At 36.5% G+C, this 21163-nt stretch overlaps 1 protein-coding gene across 1 annotated transcript in view; it reads left to right on the top strand.

Moving 5' to 3' along the window:
* Positions 1-2098: 2098 nt before the first annotated feature.
* Positions 2099-21163, top strand: part of Arid2 (AT-rich interaction domain 2) — a 187256-nt gene continuing 168191 nt past the window's right edge. The window contains exons 1-3 of the mRNA XM_026400657.2: positions 2099-2324; positions 2440-2533; positions 3592-3689. Coding sequence (XP_026256442.1) covers positions 2233-2324; positions 2440-2533; positions 3592-3689 — 284 coding nt within the window. The 5' untranslated portion in view covers positions 2099-2232. The remainder of the gene's footprint in view (positions 2325-2439; positions 2534-3591; positions 3690-21163) is intronic.

The following is a 21163-nucleotide window of genomic DNA, read 5'->3' as shown; positions in this document are numbered from 1 at the left end:
TTGAATAGAATGACCCCCTCTAGGGAATCCCCGGCGCTGACAGTTACGTAAGGGGCTGTGCGCAAGTGCGGCGTTTAGGGAATCCGCACAGCCCGGGCCACGAAGCGCTGCGGCCCACATCTCCACTACCCCTAAGGGGGACTGGTGGGGGAAGGGACCGCTGACCGGGTCTCCCCGGTACACCACCCCCTCGCCTAGTTCAGCCGCCCAGCTTCCCCACCTTCTTCCCCAGGGTCTCCGCCCCTCTTAGGCTTACCGGTCGCTCACTGGCCCTCGCGGGTCAGGAACTGATTAGCCACAGCTTTATTCAGACCCCATTTAAGAGACAAACTTTACTTGGGAAGTAAATCCGATTCCTAGAGTGAACACCGGAAGCATGCTGGACTGTATTACATAATTTTTTTTCACCATCAAATACATGTTCCCATTGGAACCACTACCTGAAATAACCCATCCGGACCCTTACCACCCTGTGACCTTGGGATGGTCAGTGACTTTACCCATTGTGGCCGTCACTAAAATGGAACTAACACACTTTATGAACTGTGAAGCTTAATTAACAGCTGTAGCAAGGGCCGGCTCTAACACCCGATGTAAATGCAAACTTTGGTGTCAGTATTTGTCGAGATATTTTGAATTTCTCATTTAAGCAAAGGTTATTTCTTAACCTTGAAAAATATTTTATAGGGAAATCACATTTAAGACATTTTAGAGAAAGCAAGGAAAAACATTTTTATCGATGTTTATTTTAAATATATTTACCTTAATATAAAAATACAAACATTATTATGGTCAAGTTGGACAGTAAGCTCCTCTACCAGCTTAGTTTGCATAACTCTCATCACAGAATAATTGTTAGGCGCGTGAAACCAACCAGAAGCAACCTGAATTAAGAGCATTACTTTATTTCTCTAGAACTAGGACAGATAGTTCACACTGTATTTGATCTAGTTTGTTAAAGTTAGTTGATGGAAAATGTGCAATCGGGCCCCCCAAATACTAGCATAAGGCTCAGAAAAGCTGATTCCTTTAGACCTAAATATTTCGAACAGGGAACAAATTGATTATTCCGATCCGTGTACGTTGCGTAGTGTGAGGAGCTGCCGCTCGGAGATTTTTTTCCTTTCCCTCCGAGTGCCACACGGGTTCGGTCGGGCGGGCAGGCGGAGACTCCGAGGCGGCTCTTCCAACAGCCGCGCAGGGGACGCGAACATCGCCTCCACCCCTAACCCTGGAACAACCGGTAGTGGCCGTTTCCCTGCGCCGCCCCCCTTTCCGCCGGCTTTGTGTGTGTGTGAAATGTGCGGCACATTGCAGATGAACCCTAAGCCCGGCGAGCCGAGTCTATTGTTCCCCGCGAGGAGCTGCCGCGGCGGTGTGGAGCCAGGCGCAGTGCCGTGGCCGGCCCTCGGGGGTCGCTGTGCGGCGCTGGCTGCCGGGCCGTGGCGGCGGCACTGGCGGCGGCAGAGAGGGAGGCTGGCGGGCAGGCAAGCGGGCGGGCGGAGCGCAGCGGCTCGGCTGTTGCCGGTGCCTCTGCCCGGAGACTCCCCGGCCGCCACGGCCGAGGCCGCGCGTGAATGTGTGCGAGGGCCCCTCGGAGCCGCGGCCGGAATACACGCTGTCACCCCGCTTTCCACAAACCACCACACAGACCTCCCCCTCCCCACCCCCAGCCCCGCCTGCCCCAGCCCCGCCGCCGCCGCCGCCGAAACTCCCGGGCCTCCGGCCGCTTCGGCCCCTCACCGTCCGCTCGCCTTTCCCCTCGCCCGCTCGCGCGCCCCCGGCAGCAGCACCATGTTGAATCGCGTCCCCGGGCCGAGCCGCCAGGGCCGGCGGCGCTGAGAGGCGGGCGAGAGCCGGGCCGCGGGGAGGGAGGGAAGGAAGGGGTGGGGGCCGCGCTCGCCCCGCGGCTTCGCGCGGATCCGGCAGTCGCCTGCCCCTCTAGTTTCGCTCCGATTTCTTTAAACTTTTTTAGAAATTCCCCTCCCTCCTTCCCTCCTCTCCCCCTGGCCTCCAGCTCCCTCCTTCCCCTCCTCCTCCTCCTCCTCCCCCTCCCTCCCTCCCTCCCTGCGCCGCCGCCGCCGCCGCCGCCGCCACCACCGCCGGCCCATGACTGAGCCCCGCCGCCGCCGGCCGAGGAATGGGCTCCGGGCTCTGGTAGGAAGCGCTGGGAGCGGGGGGCGCTTTTAAAACACCGATCTGGGTTTTTAAAAAACCTCCTTTGAAAAAATAATGGCAAACTCGACGGGGAAGGCGCCTCCGGACGAGCGGAGAAAGGGACTCGCTTTCCTGGACGAGCTGCGGCAGTTCCACCACAGCAGAGGGTGAGAGCAGAACCGGGGGGGCAGCGCCGGGGCGAGCCGGGGCGAACGGGGCTCTCCCGCCCGGGCCGGGCGCGGGGTCCCGGCTGACAAGTGCGGGGCTTTCTCTCTCCCGCAGGTCGCCTTTTAAAAAAATCCCTGCGGTGGGTGGGAAGGAGCTGGATCTTCACGGTCTCTACACCAGAGTCACTACTTTAGGCGGATTCGCGAAGGTGAGTGGAAGTTTTAATTTGTATTTCCCTCTCGCTGGCCTCTTCCAAAAAGTCTCCTTTGACCCCGGAGTGGGCGCTCGGGGCTGGGGGGGCTGCCAGCGGGGGCAAAAGGCGTTCTTTTCGCTCGCAGCCGGTGGCACGGAGGCGGACGGCGGCGGGGCTGTTTTTGGCCTGGTGGCTCGCGTGCGCGCGGCGGGCGCGGGGCTCGGGCGGGCGGGCGGCCCGGCGCCGGCTCGCGTCCTGCCCGGTGCCCAGCCGGCCCGGCGGGGTCTGAGCGCCGCTGCGGGGAGTGCGGGCGTGCGGGGCGCCTGCCCGAACCCCGCGCCCGCCCCGCGCCGCGCGCCCGCCCGCCCGCTCATCAGCTCTGCCGCCGCTGCCGCTCTAGCACAGGCGGAGACACAGAGACACACAGACTCTGAGAGCAGTTTTCGTGCAACTCAAAATTAGCGCGGGCAGGTTTAACATCGATAATCGGCTGCGAAATGATCTCGGCTGCCGGGGGCACCGCGTCGGCCCGGTCGCCCTCGGTTTATACTGCTAACAAAAGAAACCAGGACCTGTCTCCAAATAGCCATCTTAGGCTTCAAGGCTAGGCAGAAGCTGTAGGCCTCAAAGAAGGGCCTATGGAGATGGATAGATCTGGGAGAGGGATCGGAATCGGATCCGGCCCCGGCCCCCCCAGAACCCGCGGATGTCGCTGTCCGGAACAGTATTGATCCTTTTGAACTTTTTTTTTTTTTCTTTAAGTGTAAACGGACCGCGTTGAGATTTAAAAGGGGGCGACAGAGGGACTTGCGATTGGTTATTGTCCGGGCTTCAAAAACAAAACAAACCCACCAAACCCCCCCAAACAAAACAAGTGCTGCTAAATACAGGGCTTTCTGGTGAAAACACAGTGATTCAAGCAGACCTTGCTTAGTAACTCTTACGGATCGATCTGAACCACCCAGTGATGCCTTAGTGTCTACATATCTCTGCAGAATGGGTATTTATTTCATAGTTAGGTTAGGTTTTTCTTGGATTGAGCACTTTCAGACAAGTGTGAATGTTTTTAACAGGTTTCTGAGAAGAATCAGTGGGGAGAAATTGTTGAAGAGTTCAACTTTCCCAGAAGTTGTTCTAACGCTGCCTTTGCTTTAAAACAGTATTACTTGCGGTGAGTAGTAGAGACTTTTCCACAGTATTTGGAAATAAGGGACTTATGAGAAGTTTTTCTTTTTTTCCAAACAAAAAGCAAACCTTGCACACCAAACAGTTTCTAATCTCTTGTTAATTTTATTCGGAGAAACATTTAATGTCAATAAGATGAGGGATTATAGGAAGGTAAAGTTTTCCTCACTCATTTTAGGATTATTTACATTTTTCATACAAAATCATTACAGGTGACTCCTCACTCCCTATCTTGGTAAACATTCTTTTGTGACATTGTTACTGATTGCTTGATATGCACTGAGGGGCAGAAAGGTGATGCTTAGTAAAAGAGTTAATATAGTTAATGAAACTTTGTAACCTTTGGGAATTTTTTTTTTCTTTGTTTTGGGAACTCCTTTTACCTTTTAAAATTTGGACTTTCAGAATTTAAGAAAAAATGAAACGTATGGTTTTGTACTGAGTCATTCAGTAGTATTTCAACAGAATATTTCTGCCTATCATAATATGTAGGTGCCTTGCATGACCAGGATTATTCTAATTTTTTTGTTGAATTTCTGAGCAACCTAAACATGTTCAGGATCTTCAGAAAAATGAGGATAATATGAAACTACATACTATTGTTTGATTTTTCTTTTATTCTTTCCCTTATGTTTTGATTGCTTATTTGACAAAAGTAAATTTCATATTCAGTTGGTATGTGATATATCTAGGTAATATCTTTTGTAATATTTTTATTTTTTTCCTCCCAGTTTTATTCTAGGAATACTTTCAGATTGTAATTTACTATGAAGTCATGTTTTTATTTTTGTTTATTTACCCATGGAGGGTCCTTAATTGATTGATATTTAAAACTAGAATAATAATTTTTGCACTTAGTACTTTCTAATAGATATTGATAATAGTGAGATTACAGGATATCCTTCTGTTTTTGTTACTGGCTTCTGCATAATTTGTTTTATATTGCTTCAAATGCTCTCAAGAGTTATTCTGTATTATGTTCAGCATTCTGAAATAGGAAATGCAGTAATTGCACAGGTGTACTTTCTATTGGCTATCTTAGATTGACATCAGGCTTGAAGCTGAAGAATTCACAGAACTTTGTGGAGTAGTTATTGAATCCCATAGGAAGTCTAGAAGATATTAAATATGGTTAGTTGTTACAGTGTGTGTATGTGTGTGTGTGATGTGTGTCAGAATACATCTTAAAGGGATAAAAATTCAAAACTCAAACAAAACTGATCTCCCACATTGCTGATTTAGTAATGGGGTGAGAAATAGGAATTTTATATCTGTGATGAGAGTCATTGGCTCATTTTCATTTCTAATACTGAGAGGAACATGTTAATACATGTTCTGGTTTTATGCCAATCGGAATATTTGGATTTTGTACTGTTTAAAATACATATTTTAAAGTTATGCCTGGTATGTGTTTGATGATCCATTGAAATTTAATATCCTAAAGATACTGTATCATATTTGTGGCTCATGAGATGTATATTTTTAAATTTTTAATTACAAACTAACAGTTTTAGCATAATCAATTAAATGTCTGGGCTTCAGTTTTTTATAAAAGTTAATCATAAACACCAGTTGTCATTTCTATGATGGGATTATATCATCTTTTAATTATGCTTATAAATACTATTTTGACTATGCAGTTTCAAGGTTGTTTGTAAGTATTTTCATTGTTCTCTGATCAATTTGGGCTTTTCTTGTTAGAAACTGCTTTTTGAACTATGTCCTTAGCTAAACTTGTTTTTCCTCCATATGTCATTCTCCAGGTTTGTTTTTGTAGGGTTGTAGCTAGGCTACTAGGAAAAAGTTGAAGCATTTGTTTTGGAAAATAAACCATGTGAAGATTTGCATGGCTTGTTTAAAAAAAAAAAAAAAACAAAAGAAATATGCTGGTTAAAAATTGAGTACTGCCAACCTTGTAAGAATTTTCTCTACTGGTGTAATATTGCACAATCAGAGGATATTTATTATGCTGGGTTTTACACCTTCCTCAGAAAAAATCTTAGCTGACAGAACAAATGTCAAGCTTTAACAGTATTTTTGTTACTTAACCATGATAGTACCCTTTCATGGTAAGAAATAGTGATCAGGTGACTTCATAAGTTACCTCTTTGCTACATCAAATTAAATATCATGGTTTTTGATGAGCAGATAATGCGGCATGTTTTATAAATCGCATGTAGAATAATTTTTTAATACGAGCTGCTTTTTCATTTGATCTATTATAACTGTCATTACATATGTTAGTTCTACTTACTCTACAAGTTTAATATTTGCTCATATTCCTTGTGATTCTACTATTAATTGGATGAATGGCTGTTAGTCTGGTATCTTACATGTTTTCATAGTATTATAAACATTTAAATAAGAGCAAACTACTATACTGACCATGACTATGCTCTAACACTTATGTTTTTTTTGGTACAAATATAGTCATTAGAGAGATTTGAGTTTAATGGTCTGACAAAAGTTTGCTTGGTTTTATCAGACATATATTTATTCATGTGTAGATTGTCTATAAAGATTTCTTGATCTCAAAATGAAAATGCTGTTGATTATTTGTTTTAACATTGGCATTTAACTTTTAAAAACTAAATGCCTACTGATAATGTGTAAAAGTCATATATTTAAAAATTGGGTATTAGTTGGCTGGGGATGTAGCTCAGTAGTAGAGTGCTTGCCTAGTATGCACAAGGCCCTGAGTTTGATTTCCAGCACTGCTAAATTAAAAAAAAAAAAAAATAATAATAATAATAATTGTATATTAAGCATCTGTGATATTTGTGTTTTTATTTACTTTTGGTTTCTTTCTTGATATGGACATCTTAATATTTTGCACAAATGTTTGTTGGAATATTTTTGGAAGTATGAAAGGATAAAGTATAATTTCCTAAATTTTATATATGGAGAAATTAAAGAAAAAATTTAAATGTTTGAAGGTCATACATAAATTGGACATAAAAGTTGTGTTCATGTTATATGTTCAGTAGTATTTAATCAGTCTTATAATTCATATTGTTATGAAGGTGATTTTGATAAATTAAAATATTAGGAAATTTATGTCTGATGTGTTCTATATTTAATTAGCAAATTTTATTTTTTGTTCTGTTTTGGTATTAAAATTGCGATATTTGCTACTCCTTTTTGGGTTAAGAATTTGAAGCTTTTTTTTTTTTTTTAATGAAGATGTAGGTAAATATTTCAAATATTTAGTTGAATTTTGTTTTCACTTACTGATCCCAGTAGTACAACAATAGTCAAGGTTAACTTGATATTTCCATATAAGTTTAGAAAACTTGATTTTTTGGAAAGGAGATATCTTATACATTGAAAATTTGTTCAAACCGTTAGAAGTTTTCTTGCATTGAAACTTGTAATAGTAAATGATTTTTTAAAAATATATACCTACCTTTAGTATAATCAGAAACATAATTGTACATTTGCATTCACCAGAATGAATTTTCAATTGAATTATGAATTTAATGTCCTTTTTATTTCTTGGTAAGTAAAGCCCTTCTTTAAGTTATATCTATAGATGAAGTTTAGATTTATCCGTTGAGTGACATGAATATGTGTTCTGTAGTATCCACCATGTAGATTAGTTATTGTAAGTGAAAGCCTTTTATTGGTTACTTGAAGTTAAGTGAAAGACTTCAAGATTGTGATAAATAAGTAAATAAAGTAACACATTGAATTTACTTAACAGACTGAATAAACAGATAATTCTCTTTCAAGAAAAGAAAGTAATAGACTGGGGAAACAATTGTGTCTGAATAAGTATTCATGTATGTATTTTAAATTTAATTTTATAAACTCAAATTTTGGATGAACCTGATTTTGCTATTTTCTAATACTGTGTTACATTTTTGAAAGGCATGTGGACTTCGAAAGTAGGAGTAGAAAGTGGAGAATGTTGAAAGACTGTTCAGAGCTCACTTAGGTTAATGTTGGTGTCTTAGAATCAATGTTTTCAGTATCTCAGAAGCCATGTTTTCAGACAGCTTAGATTTGCCCAAAGTAGGAATCGTCTACTTTTTTCTTGATATGTAGTTCACTGAGGTTACAGATTTTGCTGAGGATACAAACTAAGAACTTCATAACTCCTAAAATGTTTACATTCTTTTTTGCATTTAAATTTTCTGCCTTGGTTGTTAACTAAAAATGTCTAATCTTGAATAGAGGCATTCTTTTATATTTCTACTTCTCTGTTCTATTGTGGTCTTCGTATTTTCATAGTTGATTGTGTGCGAAATCCACTATAATGTCTTTGATAGAAAAGTCTATCACTACTGTGGATCTCTTATATTCTCCAACTAAATGAAATTGGAAGTTGGGAAGGGAAGGAAAAACAAAGATTTTAATTCCTTGGAATTTAACTATATTGTCAAGCAAATACTTACTATGTATTAAGAAAACTTTTTATTCTTGTTTATGAAGGCTACTTATTGTGCATTTTCTAGGCCTACTAAAGATTAATGATAAAAATGAATTTTGCCTGAATTGGGAATTAAGACATGGAGCAGGATAGAGTAGGGGGTGGTAAAATAGAGTAAGGGCTGCTTCTTTGATCTACCACCACCATCACCACAACCATCATCATCCTCCTCCTCCTCTTTGGTATGCAAGGTCAATTACAGTAAAAATTCCAACTAGCCTCTGTAAAGCACTAGTTTTCCTGAAATGTTAATATGTTTTCTTGAAATGAAGCCTAATGATTTGAGCAGTAAAGCTAAAGTTGGGTTACTTTACACAGTATTTCTTGAAGACTTTGTTTTGTTAATGTGTGTTGTGATCTCCAGAAAATTTGGAGATTCACACTATTTTTTGCCTCTTTTATCACCTCATAGTGAACGGTTTTCCCCAAACACCACTACACTGTTAAAATGTTACAAAACCCCATGCTTGAGGAAGTCCTACTAAGTTATTCTGAACACAGTTTGGGAAATTGAGCCCAGGGGCACTTAACCATTGAGCCACATCCCCAGCCCTTTTTAATATTTTATTTACAGACAGGGTCTTGCTGAGTTTCTTAGCACCTCACTAAGTTGCTGAGGCTGGCTTTGAACTTGTGATCCTTCTGTTTTAGTCTCCTGAGCTACTGGGATTATAGGTGTGCACAACTGCCATGCCTGTAATGGTTTAGTCTTTACACTTAAGGCTCTTATTTGAACCAGCAACCCCCAAAAGTTAAGTAACTGCTCTTTTTTTCCCCTCCTGTTCATCATTCTAACTAGATTCTGCTTTTTAAAAATAGGATGTTTGTACTTGAAATTTTGTTTTTAAAATTTGTCTAAACAAGTCTCTAGTGAATCATGGCAGAATTATTTATCAAATTGTCTGGTAGAGTAATAATTACTTTTGTTGAATTACAATGCTAGTCCTGCTAAAAATTAGTATTTGCTTCAGTACCATGACTTCAAAAACTGAAAAGTCATATCATGAATTTTGATATTAGGGAAAAGCTGTTTAGAAGTTGAGACTGGTTTAAGGACCAACCTTTACTGGTGTTTTAACAGTGGAGATGTTCATATTAAACATTACCTTTAAATATTTTATGGCTTGAAATTGTAAGTGCAATTTTTATGGAAATGACTTGAATTTAAAGTAAATACATGTAATATTATTAGTTCATATGTTCATAGTGGAGTCAAAAAAGTTCACAGCTTCGTTTGGTTTATTCAGAAGTGCATAAAAATGCATATGTGGTAATCAGTATTGGTCACCTATCATAAAATTTACTAGTGTGTTATGGAGGAAGTAAAACTTTTAGGGGTCTTGTAATAAAGAGTTGGTAAAAAGCAAATTTTCAGTCTCAGCATTCAGGTTATGAATTTCATTAAGCTTTCCAAGAATTGTTTCTAAAATGGGATCAAACATTTTTCTTTTTCAAAACAAAGAAATTTCACTTGGGCTTGGATAATTTTGCATGTTCATTATGCTGTGAATTCAGAGGGTTTATTCATTTTTACAAAATACATGCCCATTTGACTAGGTACATTGCAATAACCTATTGCTGGAACTGAAATCTCTAGGTGATGTCTGTGAATAGCTATTACATTCTGAGATGTTGCCCCCAAATGGTAGATCCATGATTCCATTAATACTAATGACAGTGTTTGCAGTACTCTACTACTTATTGCAACAGAAATTTTGGAGAGGAGGGCAGGAAGAATGTGTTGCTTTTGATGTTTGGGCTATTTAAATCTTGTAAGTTTTTAACAGTTCCCTTTCTCTTTTCACATTGTGCCATTGATTTGTTTAAACTAATTGGGTCATTAGTCATTTAGATTGTCCCAAATTCTGGATTTGGTCGATTACTTCCTTCTAGTGTCAATTAACTTGTTCCTCTATCCTGTATTATTTCTTGAAAATTAATTTATCTAAAGGTTGGTAACATACAGCTTCAATATTTTAGATATACTTCATAAGTAGTGCTTTGCTTTTCATCATATCACAAGGCTTATAATGTTTAGTTATTTTCATTTAGTAATGCTAAGATTGATCAGTGGTTTTAGCTATTAATAGTCTAAAACTTTGTATTTTTAAAAGAATGCTTCAGGTGATTCTTAAGTACACTAAGTTTGAGAACAGTTGATCTAAGTATTGTAATGAAACCAATTTAGTTGCTGAGATAACTGGTTTAACTTGGCATCAAAACATAGGCCAGGGCTTCATCCAGAATAAAACCTCCAGGGGACAATCTGGTCTAGGGGCACCTGCTTAAGCTGCACCTGTCATTTCTAAGCAGAGCCTGGACACACCCTATACTTCATGTCTGGGCTTCAGGGAAGGTAACAAGAACTCTGTCAGTTAAGGGAGGGGGGAGGAGAAACAAATGAACTACCAAATCCTAACTTATCTTGTTTTATAAATTGAATTTTAAAAAATTAACTAGAAATAAGTTTCCCTTTAGCCATTTCTAAATGGATAATTTTCTTAATGTATAACTTTTTAAAATATAGGTCTTGAAAATATTCTTCCAAGATGGGATACATTTGTTATATTGAGTTTATTAAATCCTTGTCTTGGTGAGGACTATTTTAGTACTACTTAGGGAAGTTAACATGTGAATTCCTATAAAAATAATAATACTAATAAATAGTTTGTTTAATGCAATATCTTCATTTTTCAAAAACATTTTCTTTGTGAGACTTTTTTTTCCACATTTAAGAAATAATTGCTGTTAATCTTAAAAATATATTTAGAAAAGAATTATTTACACCACTCAAACTTTTCTTTCTGAAGCATATGGGTTACTTCTTGAAAGAAACAAATAAATAAAAAACAATCTCTGGTTTATGTCTAACTCCTAATCTTAAATGTCAGCCACAATTGCCAGTCAGGAAATATATTTTACATATTTTCAGAACACACTGTCCCACTTCTTTCCCTGGGAATAGACCTACTTTACATTTTTAAAGCATTACCTTAAACATACCCTTCTACCCTATAATGCACATTTGCTAAGTATCTTTAGGTATATACCGTGTTCAGGTATGTATGACTTTTGTTTTTGCCAGTAAGTCACTTTTTAGTACCATTTAACAGGGCTAAGCTATAAAGTTGTTTTGAAGGAGAGTTTGAATTAAGCTGTATTGATAATTCATTGTTTGGATATACATCTTATTGTAAAATATGGCAAGTGTCTATAATTCTGGTTTTGCATTCTTATCATCATACTTGACCAATTTTTTCTTACTGTGTCCAGTGGTTAATTGTTATGTGCATGGAGATGTTATTTTTTATATAATTATAATGGATTTTCTTTCACAGTAAAGTATTCAGGTTGAAATTTTATTTTGTACTTCTGCAAGTAATTAATTTCAAGTAAGTAAAATGTTAGTATAAATATGTGAGGTCAGTGGGAATATTATTCTGTCAAAATAGGGTAAAGATTGGGAATATAGATTGGTGGTCTACTGCTTTTCTAATATGTAAAAGTTACTAGATTCAATCTTCAGCACTGCAAAAACAAATAAATGAAAATGTAAAAAGAAAATAATATGGTAGAGGTCATAGTTTAGGGCTCTACACCTAGGTAATACCTAACAATACCAACAATGTCTAATTCCTTAGTATTTTAGACTTGTGGCTGAATTTAAATTTCTCAGTAATAATACCAAGATTCAGCTGGGGTTTGTGGATCAGTGGCATAGCGCTTGCCTTGCACATATGATCCTCAGCACCATATAAAAATAAATAAACAAAAAATAAATAGCTTAAAAAATAATAATACCAAGGTTGATCACATTTTCCATGTTTCATAGATTGAATTTGCTTGAGCTTAAATCAGACTGTGTAGTTCTTTGTAGTACTATAGTCTGAACCTCCAAGTGTGCTCACAAGAAATAGGAAACCTGTCAACAGTGCTTATAGTTTGATATAAGGCTTTCAGTTTATACCATTAAAGAGTCAAACTTGTGAATTTCGGAGTCCTTTTTTCCAGCTAGCTCCACATTGGAATATATTAATTCAATCTAGTAGTAAAAAATTTGTCTGATTTTTGGGATAGTCCAGTTGAAAGGGATAGTCATTCATTTTTCTTTCCTACGCCATCTTTTCTCTGTTTAAAATGGTTAATTATTTATTATTATTATTATTATTTGTAGTATTAGGGATCAAATCCAGGGCCTAGCACATGTTAGGCAATTGCTCTACCACTGAGCCACATCCCCTATGCTTATTTATTTATTTTTTGCTACCTGCATGTGAACCTTTATTTACAATTCATCTAGCTCTATCAGTTCATTATTATTTTGTCATTTTTGCTTTATATATTTGTTTTTATACAGTATTGTTACTATTATTGCTCTTTAATCAGTTGATATCATTACTGATATAGTGACCTGTAATTATTTTAATCATATTATCCAAGAATAAAAACATTCTCTAATGTAAAAATGTACATTTATCAAATTCAGAAAATTTGAACATGAATACAACTGTATTATCTAACATACAGACCTTAAATCAGATTTTGCCAGTTGTCCTAAATGTCTTTTATACTGCATCCCATCCATGATCATCTATTACATTTAGTTATTTTATTTCCAGTGTTTCAGCTTTTCTGTATCTTTTATGATGTTGCCTTTTTTCTTTTTTTGGTACTGGATTTAACCCAGGGGTCTTAACCACTGAGGCAGGTCCCCATTTTTTTTGAGACAGGCCCTAAGTTGCTTGGGGTCCTGCTAAATTCTGAGGCTGGCTTTGAACTTGTGATCCTGGGACTACAGGCATGTGCCACCACACCTAGCATGATTTACCGTTTTAAACATTATGGGTCAGATTTACGATAAAATTTGCATCTTTCTGGTAATTTTTTTTTAGGGTCAGATTTAGGTTAGGCATTTTTGGCAAAATGCACTAGATGTCCTTTTGTTCTATTATTGCTGATGTTAATTTTGGTTAAGGTGGTATTCTCCTGGGTTTTCCTCTAAAAGTTTTTTTTTTTTTTCTCTTTTGTAATTAAGTTAACCTATGGGAAAATACTTTGAGACCATGAAAATATCTTGCTCACCATCACATTTGTACCTAGTCTTAATAACAATTGGTGTTCTTGCATTTGAATCAGTTATTACTGTGATTTTTGCATGATACTTATTTTCTAATTCTTTCATTCCTTCTGTATTTATAAGCTAGTAGTCTACAGTAAGGGGATTATTTTCATTCTTATTTATTCATTAGATTTTCATTTTATATAGTTGTTTAAAAGTCTATTTTTGCTATGTGTTTGCTGCTTGAATTTGGCAGTGGGAGCCCTTTCAGAATGGCTTTCCATTGTCTTTTTCAGATGTATACACACACACACACACACACACACACACACACACATATACATATATATATATTTTAAGCCTTTCCTTGTTTTCTGATAATAGAAGATCTACTGGGATTGACTTGTGTTTTGCTTACATGGCTCTAGAATCAGCTATTTTCTCTAAGAGGTCTTGGTTCTTTTAGTGTGGAATGATACATAGAAACCAAGAACTGGGTAATAGATATGTTAGTTGTTATTGGGTAATTTTTTCTTCCAGGCTCTTCTAGAGGACAGTACTAGGAAATACATTTATTTTATATAAAAGCATTTGTATTTTGAAAATCATGAGGCTATGTTGATACCTCCAATTATAGTCCACATAATTTTTTTCCCCTTCTTTCTTTACCTGTAATGGAAACTCTAAATCCTACAACAGTATATTTACTCATTTCTCAGTTCTGTAATACATATGAAATATTTCAAAATTCTTACACCCATATCACTACCAAAATCAAACCTACCAAATAGAATAGATTTGTTTGCAATTCTTTTTTTGTGTTTGGACTGAACATACATTGTTAGAGGTTTGGCCTAAAAAAAAAAAAAAAAAAAAAAAGAATTCACTGTATAGCCAGGCAAGATGGCACACACCTATCATTCCAGGTACTGGGAAGGCTGTGGCAGGAGGATCTCTTCAACCCAGGAGTTCAGGGCTAGCCTGAGTGATATAGGGAAATTCTGTGTAAAAAAACAAACAAAATCACACCACAATGGTGGTGTTAATTTTCCTGGGTGTTACTCACTTAAAATATAATAAAATTATTATTTTCCCATCTGTATTCAATTTTGTTTTCCACTCATCCTTTAACTTCATTCATTTAACTTCATTACTGAATATGTTAAGATTTCTAACAGCAGAGTTTAAGAAAAGGTGTACTTGGAGGTTACTCCCTTGCTTTCCTTATCTTTTCTATTCGTTCCCACTCATGCTTAGTTGTTAATCAATTTTTGTAGTTTCAGGGTATCCTTCTTTTGTTTCTTTTTGCAAAAATGAGGATGTACACACATATATAAGTTATATATTAGTTTTCATTCTCTAAATGAAGAAAGCACTTCTTTTGTATCTTGCCTTTCTTCACCTTAATACTTCTTGAAGAACTTACAGTAAGTTTATAGAGTCTAGTTTTGTTTTTTTTCCCCCTTTTTAGGCAGTTGCATAGTATTCCATTATGTGTGTGCATCCTACTTTACACAACCAATCCCCAACATAATGGCATTTAGGTTATTTTCAGTATATTAGCATAGTATATAATGATGAATGATCTTCTCCATATCTATTATACAAACCTATTTTTGAATTGTTGCAGATGTATCTTCAGAGTAAATTTCTAAAGTGGGAATTGAAGTAGCAATGGAAAGATAAAAAAATATATATATAGTTTTGTTAAATATTGCCAAATTCCCTTTGTAGGAGAGAACTATTTTGAATTTCCACCAGCAGTTTATGAAAATGCCTGTTTTCCAAAGCCTTGCCATATGTTGTCAAGCTTTCCAAGTTTTACCAATCTGAAGGATTAAATGGCTTCTTACTAATTTCAATTATTGAGGTATTATCTGTTTTAATATTTGATAGTGTCATTCTTATATATACCAGGGATTGAACCCAGTGTCTCTTAATGTGTCTCTTAACTACCAAGCCACATCCCCAGCCCTTTTTTGTATTTTATTAGAAACAACATTTTGCTGAGTTGCTTAGTGCCTGGCTTAATTGCTGAGGCTGGCTTTGAACTCACGATCCTCCTGCCTCAGCCTCCTGGGTTGCTGGAATTACAAGTGTGAACCACCATGCCTGGAGGCTCATTCTTGTAGTTTTTTTTTTTTAGATGTTGATGGACCTTTATTTTGTTTATTTATTTATATGGGGTGCTAAGAAACAAACCCAGTGCCTTACACATGCTAGGCAAGTGCTCTACCACTGAGCCACAACCCCAGCTCCTTGTTTTGTTTTAAACAAGGTTTTCTTCAATATTTTTTTATGTTTGTGTTTGTATATGAACTTTAAGTGTCATTTTTTTCTAGTCCCACAAAAAAGCTTATTGTTCTTTTTATAGGGATTGCATTAAATTTATAAATTGGAGAACCAGTATCTTGACAATACTGAGTTGACCCATCCAAGAACAATGGAACCCCATTTGTTCCATTAATTTTTGTGTCATTAGGCACAGTTTATATATAACCTTATATAGGGTTTAAATATTTCTTCAGTTTATTCTGAAGGATATTATCATTTTTGTTGCTTTTGAAAATGTGGTTTTCTTTTCCATTGTAATCTTCTGATTGGTTGTTTGTTTATATGGAAACTATTAATTTTTAAAAAGTATTTTCTAATCTGCTGCTTTATTGAGTTGTTTTACTATTTTTCTTATTTTTCTCCTTCAGTGCTTTTTGTTGTTTTAGAATTTTCCACATATATTAGCATGTCATCTGTAAATAGGGGCTGTTTTACTTCTTCTTTTGTAACTTTTATATCTAATTATTTTCTTTAGTCTAATTGCATTGGCCAGCATATCTATGCAGTGTTTAAATGGAGACATCTTTTGATGGAGACTTTGATGATGGTTTTAGTTTGATGCTGCTAGCATTTCCTCATTGAATAAGATACTGCCTGCCAAGTGTTCTTTGTTGGGGGGTGGAGAGGGGCTTATTTTGTTTTGTTTTTGCTGTACTGGTGTTTGAACCCAGGGTTGCTCTACCACCGAGCTACATCCCCAGCCCTTTTATTTATTTATTTATTTATTTATTTTTGTTTTGAGACAAGTCTCTCCATGTTGTCCAGGCTGGCCTCAAAGTTGTAATCTTTCTGCCTCATCATCCCTAGTACCTGGGGTTATAGGCACCCTTTCTCCTGACCTGCTGTGTGTTCTTGATGCAGTCCCAACTTGGAACTTTTATAATAATAACCTTGTGATATATGAGAGTATTCCATATGTGTTTATTGAATGACCAATATTATTAGAGTTAGGAGTCAGACTTAGTGATATCTTTTGTATGTTTTATCTGTTTGAGTTTTTTTTTTTTTTAAATCTGCAGTTATTTCTTTTATTGTTTCTTCATGAGGGGAGCTAATGATGAATATTAAATTTTGCAGCCTATATTTGACTATAAATGTTTTTCATGTTCTGGGAATTTAATATATAAATAAAAATCTGTTATAGTGCTAAATGATTCCCATTCTACGAATCCATTTAGAAATCTTAGTTTTCTTTGCTGGCCATTACATTCCTTGATATACAAAAGTAAAGTGGTAATTTAAATCAGTATTTTTATATTCTCAAGTTAAGAAGTAACTGATTTGGTTATTTCTTCATTATAGTTATCTATCATCCATAAAAGAAAAAACAAATTTGTACCTTAATCATAGTCAGGTATTTTATATATTTGGCATAATCCATTCAAATATATCATCACTAAATTAAATGTGTTATATTTTACATTGTATATCTGATCCTCAGAATTTGACCTAATTTGGTTATTAAAAAACTTTCTAGTTTCAAGAGTTGCTTAGAACATCTCTTGTTTTTTATTCCCACTTTTGTAAACTGTGGGGTTTAGATAAGTATGTGTGTGTGCACTCTATGTCTTTAAGCAAATTACTTGGTGATTTCTTATTCAATTATTTGTTATAACCAGTTACAGGAATTTACTAGGTCTTACAAATGTAAGGGACTAAGTTGAAGTACATATTAGATATTGTATACAAATTTAATAGTTACCTTAGTAGTGTAGTATAGGTTAGTAAAGTCTGAAGATTTAGATTCCTAAAAGATAGGAGCATAGCTACAATTGGGTATGACTACCAAATCTATTAATTTATAGTATCATCAGTCTTAGTTATCAGAAGGGATTTTAAGAGGGTAGTCTAGCCAGTCCAGTGTTTTTTGGTAGAGGATAAGTAAGGGGTTTTTTGTTTGTTTTCTTGGTAGGCCGGCCTACATAAGTCTTATTGACTTGCTTTAGGTCACTACTGTGGAATGATGAGAGGGAGAAGTAGAAACCAGTTCAGAGCTGCCTCTTTTATACAAGTCACTCCATTCTGACTTCAAAGGAATAATTGTATAAGATTGTCAGAGATTTCTTTGCTATAAAAACATGGCCTTTACTTTTATGTTAAGATGATTCTACTGATTTAAACCATTTGTAAGGCACAGGTATTAATTTGTTGGCCAATGGAGGGGAGAAATTATTTTATCATTTGTGTGAAACAGTCTCATCTGTCCAAAAGATTGTATTTGTAACACAGCTGAGTGTTGGTAAGCCTATAGCAAAACATATAACAATCACTGAGGGAAATCACTTTACTGTAGATAATTCTCTATTTTAAAGTTTTGCTTGGAGAAACCTGGACTTACATGTTTGATAAAGATGGCCACTAATTTTTAAAAATATATTTTTCTTCTTTTTAAAAAATAATGAGGAATTCTTATTTTTCATTCTAATACATTATTTTTTAGATGGAGACCTCTACTGGAAGTATGAAGCAATAGATGGGTTCTATTATACATTATAGTATATCTAAACAAAGGAGTGGTAGGGAGATGTAATTTAAAAACAATAAATTTAAAGTGTCCTGGAGTCTTTTTAAAAGTATCTGGATTCTTTTTATATTTATTTATTTATTTCGGTATTGGGGATTGAATCTGAGATACTTTACCACTGAGCTACATCCCCAGCCCTTTTAGTTTTCTATTTTGAACAGGGTCTCTCTGAATGCTTAGGGCCTTGCCATGTTGCTGAGACTGGCCTTGAACTTGTGATCCTCCTGCCCAGCCTCTGGAGTCACCAGGATTATAGGCATGCTCCACTGTGCCTTATTCTTATTATACTTTAATAGTGTACTTTTGGTTTATGGCATCATGCTAAGTTTTTTTTTTTTTTTTTTTAAGTAGAGTACCATTTTTCCCCCTAGCTCTTACTGAATTGACCATGTGCCAAACATTAAACTGAGTGGTTTACATTGACTCGTTTCTTCTTCATACCTCCCTGTAACATAGATCTGTTATCCTCATGTAATAAATGAAAAAAACTGGATAAAGGGATTTGAGAACCTTGCCCCAAACCACACAGTAAGTTAAGGAGCTGGTAATTGAATGAGGGCTATCTGGCTCTGAAAAAACAAAAAAAACCCAACATGCTAGAAGGACTTTTCCCAGGTGTACATGCTTGTAACTGTACAAAAAAAGTATATGGAGATAAGGACTTGTAGGGAAGGATTTGTAGGGAATAAACAAAACATGAAGACAATTAGGTAGTTACAGAATTATGACAGTTCATTTTTTGTTTCCATTTAAAAAATTCTCTATTTTTTTTTTGCAGTAAGATTTGTGTGCTGCAGTACAGTTCATGTATAGTTTATTTCTACAAATATTCATCTTACTGTATTTTCACAATAGCTTTACAAGATAGATATTATTCTGTTTTATGGATCAGGAAAAAAGCCTTTAAGTCCCCTTGCTAATGTCAGATTAGAGCTTAGTTTTGTGAGTTTTAATATACTACTCTTGTTTTACTATCAAACAAAGTCTTGTAGTTATGACATTAAAAAAAAACTATTTATGTACTTCTTAAAGCCTTTAATTCCATATCTGATGCATTTCAGTTGAACTGAGTTAGAATCTCTTACCACTGGGGAGTTTGTTATGAATTCAGTCATATATGTTATACCTCTTAGTAAATGAGAAATCTAATTTGGGATATTTCAAAAGAATTCAAAATTCTTAAATACAATATAAGTAGAATAACATTCCAGTGATCTGGCCCTAAGCTTAACTTTTTCTTGTGTGGTTTTATGAAACAAGTGTCAATTCTGTTTGTAGAAAATAAAATAACATTGTGATAGATGTGGCATTTTGTGCAATTTTATATAGCACTTAAAACTTTTTTGGGGGGTTAGGGGAGTACCATGGGTTAAACCTGGGGGTACTCAACCACTGAGCCATATACCCAGCCCTTTTTATTTTTTATTTTGAGGCAGGATCTTACTATGTTCCTGAGGCAGGTTTTGAACTTTTGATCCTTGTGCTTCAGCTTCTCAAGCTGCCGGAATTATAGGCATGTGCCACCATGCCCAGCCATTTAAATTTTTTTTTTTTAAAGTAAAATATACTCTAATCTCTCTCCATCTCTGTTAATAATCTACAACATGAGAACAGAATCTTGATGTCACACATAGTAGTAGTGCCTTTGTTTTAAACTGGCATGTGAAGATCCAGAATTTTGTAAACTACTATTTCTGAAAAAGTAGATAGTAGAAATGCTATAATAACTTGGTAGAAACATGTGGGAGTTGTGGCTCTTATTCAGTATTATTTTTTCCTTACAAAAAAATAAACAAGGCCCTCTCAATCTGAATTTCATCATTTTGAACTTTAATCCCGTAAGAATTTCCTTTCTTAATGGACTGAAATCCAAGGTAACTATACATTAAGAACAACTAGATAGTTCTGAATATTTGTGGTACTGGGGATTGAACCTAGGCCTAGAACATGCTAGGCAAGCATTCTGCCATTGAACTACATCTCTAACCCTTAATTTTTAAAAAAAAAATTCATTTATTTTTTATTTTTCAGATAAGGTCTTGCTAAGTTGACTAGTCTGGCCTTGAATTCAGATCTTTCTGCCTCAGCCCTCTGAGAAGCTGGTATTATAGGCGTGTGCCACCACATCTGGCTGACAGTTCAGAATATTTCAAGAGAAAAATTTAAAATATTTATGTCAGGGCACTTGGTTTCATAAAATTAGTGTTAATCAAGGGAAAATAAAGCTTAAGTTGTAAAGTAGAAGAACTAAGTTTTCTAAGTAGAAGAACTTAGTTCTTGATATCTGAGTATATCTTTTATCGTTAACGTCATTGTAATAACTAATGTTTACTGAATGTTTACTCTCTGCCAGGAACTGTGCTTATCTGCATTATTCTAATTCTTAAAACTATAAGATTGATACCACCATCATTATTTTATAATAAGGAATCTAAGATTTAGAGAGATTAAATAATTTGCACAAGTTCACTCTAGTACAGAATGGTGGGGCTATCTTCTATCTCCTAGGACCAAACATTAACTGCTATGCATAATATTGCCCTTTATTCATTCGTTTAATGAATAATGACTAATTATTTTTCATATACCAGACTGTATGTGCACAGGATATAATCAGTGATGAAAATAGAGAAAAGTATTTCTCTTTTGGAGGTAGTGAAAGGAGACAAATAATAAACAAATAAGCAAAAGAGAGTATTATAAAATTGGACAGCAAAGGAGCATGCCTCAAATGTTCAAAAAACCATAAGGAGGAGTGAGTGAAGAGCAGAAATGTTGGAGGTAGTTAAATCCAGAGATAATATCTGGTACCAGATCTTGTAGGGCCCTTGCAAAGTCTCTGCCTTTTATTTTACTGAAGCCATTGGAAGATTTTGAGCAGTGAAGTGCCATTATCTGATTTTTTTCTGGGTGCTTTATTGTGTATAGATGATAGAGTTGGGGTGGGGAGGTCAAGTTTAGAAGTAAGGAGACTTCTAATCCAAGTGAAAAATGATGGGAGTTTGTACCATTGAGGTTCATAGCTCCTGAAGTGGTAAAAAGTAGTCATACTTTGGATATATTTCTAAAGTTTCGAATTTAAAACTTTTGGGACTTCTGTTAGCAAAGATC

Source organism: Urocitellus parryii, chromosome 5 (assembly GCF_045843805.1).
Source record: "Urocitellus parryii isolate mUroPar1 chromosome 5, mUroPar1.hap1, whole genome shotgun sequence".
Taxonomy (NCBI): Eukaryota; Metazoa; Chordata; class Mammalia; order Rodentia; family Sciuridae; genus Urocitellus; species Urocitellus parryii.
The sequence above is the reverse complement of the archived record's forward strand: the minus strand, read 5'-3'. Positions and strand labels throughout refer to the sequence as shown.